At 37.0% G+C, this 6,646-nt stretch overlaps 2 protein-coding genes across 4 annotated transcripts; both read left to right on the top strand.

The window, feature by feature from the left end:
- Positions 1-446: 446 nt before the first annotated feature.
- LOC103700761 (zinc finger A20 and AN1 domain-containing stress-associated protein 9-like) lies at positions 447-2,332 on the top strand. 2 transcript variants are annotated; one of them, XM_088704210.2, is made up of 2 exons: positions 447-602; positions 1,574-2,332. In XM_088704210.2, the coding sequence occupies exon 2, from the start codon at positions 1,594-1,596 to the stop codon at positions 2,101-2,103; it is 510 nt and encodes a 169-aa protein (XP_088560336.2). In that variant the 5' UTR covers positions 447-602; positions 1,574-1,593; the 3' UTR covers positions 2,104-2,332. The 2 variants fall into 2 exon arrangements, with proteins under 2 accessions (XP_088560336.2, XP_038973397.2); XM_039117469.3 differs by lacking the exon at positions 447-602 and adding an exon at positions 611-742.
- Positions 2,333-4,540: 2,208 nt separating this feature from the next.
- LOC120105213 (zinc finger A20 and AN1 domain-containing stress-associated protein 9-like) lies at positions 4,541-6,549 on the top strand. 2 transcript variants are annotated; one of them, XM_088704209.2, is made up of 2 exons: positions 4,541-4,785; positions 5,763-6,549. In XM_088704209.2, exon 2 carries the CDS (start codon positions 5,783-5,785, stop codon positions 6,290-6,292), a length of 510 nt encoding a protein of 169 aa, XP_088560335.2. In that variant the 5' UTR covers positions 4,541-4,785; positions 5,763-5,782; the 3' UTR covers positions 6,293-6,549. The 2 variants fall into 2 exon arrangements, with proteins under 2 accessions (XP_088560335.2, XP_038973399.3); XM_039117471.3 differs by lacking the exon at positions 4,541-4,785 and adding an exon at positions 4,798-4,925.
- Positions 6,550-6,646: the final 97 nt, after the last annotated feature.

The raw sequence follows: 6,646 nt of genomic DNA, 5'->3' as shown, positions 1-6,646 counted from the left end.
ATTATTTTGTAGTAGGAAAGAAGTTTGACTTCTACCTTTTTGGCAAAGAAAAAATCATGGTTATGTTTATGGGATTCCATAAATATAAATAGGGCACGTAGCTAATGTAAAGCAGTTTTAAATTGAATTAAGCTTTAATTATCCTTTTCATTATTTTATTACTTCAATATTTATTTGTTTATCATTTTCTTTTTATGGTACTATTTTATTGCTTATTTTATGAATTTACTATCTTACATTTGACATCAAACTTAAATCATTAGTACCTGAAAAAATCGGCTAACAACATTAGCATGACATAGGATGTTTGAACCTAAGGTGAACTTTACCACAAACAGACCTTATTTCCCCATCACCCTCCCTAATTCCATAAACTAAAGTTTGTGTCCTTCTCTAAAATCCTACTTCGCGTCTACGTTCTTATTTTTGGTAAGTTTCTATCTATTTATTAAAAAAAAGAAAAAAATTCCTTCTCGGCAGCAAAAAAAAAAAAAAAAGCGGCTAGATTCCGGACGGCTGATCGGAGGTCCCGGGCAGGTCGGGCAGACGCGACCGATGAGTTGTCGCTTCATTCCTACTTGGCATCTACGTATTTATTTTTGGTAAGTTTCTACCTATTTATTTAAAACCCTAACAACAACCTCTCAACCTCAAAACCCAGACTTGAAACAAGAATTCTCTCGTCTCGTCTCTCCTCCGCCATCGCCCCGAATAATAGATTCGATTCCGAGTTCCGACCAAGGTCAGTCCTCTTTCTCTATCTCTACCGCTCGATCAATCTTTTTGCTTCCGATGCTTTTATTCCGGATTTGATAAAAAACGAGGTTGGCGTTTTTCTATCTCTGCGTTTCTCTTGATTCTTCTTGAATTCTGTTTTAATAGGTTGATTCTTTTTAAATTGTTAATTTGTAAATACTGTGTTGGTATCATTTGATGATAAGAAATCCATGGATTTTGGCTTCTAATTCGACAAAATCCAGTCTCTCTTTGGTTTGGGACTCTGTGATTTCTTTTTGTCTTTCTTCTGCACCGCTCGATGCTGTCATGAGTTAGATAAGGGGTTCTCTTGATTCTAGATGAAGAAGTTTTTTTTTTTTTTTTAATCGAAAAGATTGGTTTTTTCTTGTTTTCTTTTTCCTTTCCATCTGATTGATCCTATTTATTAGAAAAACCGGGTAGTATTTCCGGTTCCGTGATCAAGTAATTGAATCTTTCTTGCTATGTATAGGATCGATGCCCAGTTTCTGAAACTTTGGTATCAGTAAAGGATTTAGGGATGTCGATTTGTTGTCTTAATTCTTTTCTGTTCCCTAATTGGTGTCAAGTTGCTCCTAAGTTATCAGTCTTTCATTAAATTGTAAATTTTTACATGGTGATATAAGTACTTAAAACATCGAAAGAGACAGACAGTTGATATTGCACTTATAATTCTCAATGCTGGATATATTTGAATTTTGGTTATAGTTTTTGAGAATTCATTGAAGCAAAGAGAAAATTACTTCCTGGACTACCTTTTTTTTTTTTTTTCAAGGTTGATTCATATCTAAATTGAGATACATTCTTGGACTGTTAGGTTGTTATAAACTGTGAAGCATGGCACAAGATAGCTGGAACAAAGAGACCGAGGAGACTGAATGCTGCACGCCGGAAGGTCCTATTTTGTGTGCCAATAACTGTGGCTTTTTTGGGAGTGCAATGACCAATAATTTGTGCTCCAAGTGCTACAGAGACTTCATCATGATGCAACAGTCTGTTGCTGCTACACCTGATATAGGAGTGGAGAAGGCAGCTCCTACTGCTTCTTCTTCTGTGCAATTGGAACCTGGAATTGAAAAGTCTGATAAGTTGGATGGAGGCAATCTCATGAATGTTTGCAAAGACCAATTAGAGGATGCTTGCAACAAGCAACCAGCAAATCGCTGCTTTCTATGCCGGAAAAAGATTGGGTTGACTGGGTTTAAATGCCGGTGTGGAGGCACATTTTGCTCAGCTCACCGGTACTCTGAGACCCATGAATGTTCGTTTGACTACAAGAGCGCTGGTCGACAGTATATAGCCAAAGAAAATCCTGTCGTGAAGGCAGAAAAGATTCGGAATATTTAAGTTGATGTCTGAAATTGAAATTATTAGGATCGAACGGAGGTCACTCCTAGTTTCTGAGGCATAAGTTTGGTGTTAGTTCTCTGTTGATCCCCGAGTCAATGTCCTTTCCAGCGAAGCACTAGAAGTGAAGTCCTCTTCTTATTCTTTTTATTGTAATTAGTAGTGTCAATGAAATGCCTTGTAACCATTCATGTTTTGCGTATAAGTGCTAAATACCATTTCTTTCTAATATGAGCTTTTCCCAAAGAGATTTTATTTGTGCCTGATCCACACTGGATGCTTGTAAATGACATGAGTTGTTCAGGGATGGCAAAGTGCCTCATCTGAGTGTGAGAAGGTTCATATCACGATCTTAATTTACCATACCTATGATTAAATGTCAAGCCTGTATATTGAGTTTAGCATTTAAAAGGTTCCTTGCATTTGAAATTGCAATCATATAATAATTTAATTAGCATAAAATATACTGAAATAGGTTCAAGAATACAAATTAATATAGCATAAAATTTAATTATCATATAATAATTTAATTAGCATTCTACAATTAATATAGCATGGATGATGAAGCTCCCAATACAAGATCAATAGCATGCTGCATGTTTGCATGGGAGTGAGTCTATCTGGTAGATTCTCAAGGATCATATCCTTGAAGTCTAACAAGAGGTATGGGATCTTTAGTGGATGACCCGTTACAGCTTCTCGATGTGCCTATAGTTCACAAGCTTCCATGGCAAAGGTTGTCGCATTCGAACCCATCACATGGGTTGATTATGTGATATGGCCACATGAATCCTAGAGCGATGCTCTAGAGATCATGCAAGACCTAAGATGAAATTTTTAATAACTCTAAAAATTTAAATGAACAATTAATATTCAAAATAATCCAACTAAATAAATCCACTATAATCCAATAACCAACTTGTTCAATTACAAAATTTTTAAATATTCATTGGTATCTAAAGATAAATTAACTAACTAATTAGTAACTCTAATGCACGAACTTAACGCTTACCCAATCCGACTCTCTGCATCCTATGACTCTAAAAAAATAATATAATAGATAGCTATAAACTTTCCAGGATAGTAAAATTCAGAGATCAAATGCAGGAAAAGAAGCAGAGACTTACGAGTGATTCGATAAGGAGGAATGTAGGGGGCATTACAGTCTTACAGAAGAATTGAAGAAGCTTATTGCCGCCATGCTGCCAAGACCCTAAGCGCCATTGCTGGAACCCTAAGCGCTGCTGCCGGAGGATCTCCGCCTTTGATCACCGCCCTCCCTCCCTCTCGTTCTCTCTCTCCCACCCTTCCTCTCTCTCCCTTGTCCCTCGCACCTTCTTCGCCCGTCCCTCTCCCTTGCCTCTATGGCTCCACCTCAAACTCGAAGGCTCAAAACAGCGGAACCCTTGCGATTTTCCTTGTGAAAGAGAGAGAGCCACTTCCACCTTCAAGGAACCATGAACCCCAAGACTCTTACCGTCTGGTCATGGGTCACACAGGTCAACTCAACCCATTTGCAGCCTTAATCCCAGCTCGAAGTTCTTTTTTATTTTTTTTAGATGCAATTTTTTTTAGGAATAATTGAAGATTGTTGCAATGCTATAGTCAAAAACACTTATTAAATTAGATCATGAAAATATCATCCTATTTTATGTTTTGATTCTTTTGATTGTTAATGCAATGAAAAAAGCAATAGTTGAAAAAATGATTGGTGTTTGATTTGTGAGCAAAAAAAAAAGGAGTTTTATAACTTTACCTCTTCGATCCGTCCAACTCATCCTATCTAACTATTCCTGCTATGCTTGATAGATATGGGTATATAGTTTCCAATTGCGAGATAGGAATGAGTAATGGCTTACACAATCCATACCGACCTGTTGCCATCTCTAACAAAATAGACATTTTTCTATGATTATTTTTCTGTAAGAAAAGAAATTTGACTTCTACCTTTTTAGCATGGAAAAAATCATGGTTATGTTTATGGGATTCCATAACCATAAATAGGGTACATAGCCAATATAAAAACAGTTTTAAATTGAATTAAGCTATAATTATCCTTTTCATTATTTTATTATTTTCTTTTATGTTACTGTTTTATTACTTATTTATAAATTTACTATCTTACATTGACATCACATTTAGAAAAATCGGCTAACAACATTGGCTTGATATATGATGTTTGAACCTAAGGTGAACATTACCTCAAATAGACCTTATTTCCCCATCACCCAACTTAATTCTATTGATTAAAGTTGCTGTCCTTCTCTAGAATCTCAAATCCAGACCCAATTCGTTTAGAAAATTGTTATTTCTCACCTAGATTACATCATCCTAGAAGCCCAAAGAAGGTGAAACATGACCCAAATTGCTAACTGCCTTGCGTGTCAGTTCGTGCGCAAGTCAAATAAGGAACCTAAATCCAGCGGCCATTGATTTGTTTGATGAGGTGTTCTTTAGTGAGTATCGTTAGGAGTTGCCCAATGAAGAAATCCCCTTCCTCCTCCAAAGTTTATACAAAAAAAAAAAAAAAATCCGTCTCGGCGGCAAAAAAAGAAAAAAACGGCTAGATCCCGGAGAACTGATCGAGAGGTATCGAGAGGTCCCGGTCAGGTCGGGCAGATGCGACCGATGAGTTGTCGCTTCAATAATCAATCCTACTTCGGATCTACGTATTTATTTTTGGTAAGTTTCTACCTATTTATTTAAAACCCTAAGAACAACCTCTCAACCTCAAAACCCAAACTTGAAACAAGAATTCTCTCGTCTCGTCTCTCCTCCGCCATCGCCCCGAATAATAGATTCGATTCCGAGTTCCGACCAAGGTCAGTCCTCTTTCCCTATCTCTCCCGCTCGATCAATCTTCTTGCTTCCGATGCTTTTATTCCGGATTAGATAAAAAACGAGGTTGGTGTTTTTCTATCTCTGCGTTTCTTTTGATTCTTCTTGAATTCTGTTTTAATAGGTTGATTCTTTTCAATAGTTAATTTGTAAATACTGTGTTGGTATCATTTGATGATAAGAAATCCATGGATTTTGGCTTCTAATTGAACAAAATCCAGTCTCTCTTTGGTTTGGGACTCTGTGATTTCTTTTGTCTTTCTTCTTCACCCGTCGATGCTGTCATGAGTTAGATAAGGGGTTCTTTTAATTGTAGATGAAGAAGTTTTTTTTTTTTTTTTATCCTAAAGATTGGCTTTTTCTTGTTTTCTTGTTTTCTTTTCCTTTCCATCTGATTGATCCTATTTATTACAAGAACCGGGTAGTATTTCCGATTCCGTGATCAAGTAATTGAGTCTTTCTTGATATGTATGGGATCGATGCCCAGTTTCTGAAACTTTGGTATCAGTAAAGGGTTTAGGGATGTCGATTTGTTGTCTTAATTCTTTTCTGTTCCCTAATTGGTGTCAAGTTGCTCCTAAGTTATCAGTCTTTCATTAAATTGTAAATTTTTACATGGTGATATAAGTACTTAAAACATCGAAAGAGACAGACAGTTGATATTGCACTTATAATTCTCAATGCTGGATATATTTGGATTTTGGTTATAGTTTTTGAGAATTCATTGAAGCAAAGAGAAAATTACTTCCTGGACTACCTTTTTTTTTTTTTTTTTCAAGGTTGATTCATATCTAAATTGAGATACATTCTTGGACTGTTAGGTTGTTATAAACTGTGAAGCATGGCACAAGATAGCTGGAACAAAGAGACCGAGGAGACTGAATGCTGCACGCCGGAAGGTCCGATTCTGTGTGCCAATAACTGTGGCTTTTTTGGGAGTGCAATGACCAATAATTTGTGCTCCAAGTGCTACAGAGACTTCATCATGATGCAACAGTCTGTTGCTGCTACACCTGATATAGGAGTTGAGAAGGCAGCTCCTACTGCTTCTTCTTCTGTGCAATTGGAACCTAGTATTGAAAAGTCTGATAAGTTGGATGGAGGCAATCTCATGAATGTTTGCAAAGACCAATTAGAGGATGCTTGCAACAAGCAACCAGCAAATCGCTGCTTGCTATGCCGGAAAAAGATTGGGTTGACTGGGTTTAAATGCCGGTGTGGAGGCACATTTTGCTCAGCTCACCGGTACTCTGAGACCCATGAATGTTCGTTTGACTACAAGAGCGCTGGTCGACAGTATATAGCCAAAGAAAATCCTGTCGTGAAGGCAGAAAAGATTCGGAAAATTTAAGTTGATGTCTGAAATTGAAATTATTAGGATCGAATGGAGGTCACTCCTAGTTTCCGAGGCATAAGTTTGGTGTTAGTTCTCTGTTGATCCCCGAGTCGATGTCCTTTCCAGCGAAGCACTAGAAGTGAAGTCCTTTTCTTATTTTTTTATTGTAATTAGTAGTGTCAATGAAATGCCTTGTAACCATTCATGTTTTGCTTATTAAGTGCTAAATGCCATTTCTTTCTAATATGAGCTTTTCCCAAAGAGATTTTATTTGTGCCTGATCCATACTGGATGCTTGTAAATGACATGAGTTGTTGAGGGATGGCAAAGTGCCTCATCTGAGTCTGAGAAGGTTCATATCACGATCTT

Source organism: Phoenix dactylifera, chromosome 9, assembly GCF_051530095.1.
Source record: "Phoenix dactylifera cultivar Ajwa chromosome 9, Ajwa_hap1_PhDact_Kaust_v1.1, whole genome shotgun sequence".
In the NCBI taxonomy this organism is placed as follows: domain Eukaryota; kingdom Viridiplantae; phylum Streptophyta; class Magnoliopsida; order Arecales; family Arecaceae; genus Phoenix; species Phoenix dactylifera.
The sequence above is the reverse complement of the archived record's forward strand: the minus strand, read 5'-3'. Positions and strand labels throughout refer to the sequence as shown.

Bases quoted from the DNA above. Each gene is read 5' to 3' on its own strand.
- LOC103700761 (XM_088704210.2), top strand. From the start codon at position 1,594: ATGGCACAAGATAGCTGGAACAAAGAGACCGAGGAGACTGAATGCTGC.
- LOC120105213 (XM_088704209.2), top strand. From the start codon at position 5,783: ATGGCACAAGATAGCTGGAACAAAGAGACCGAGGAGACTGAATGCTGC.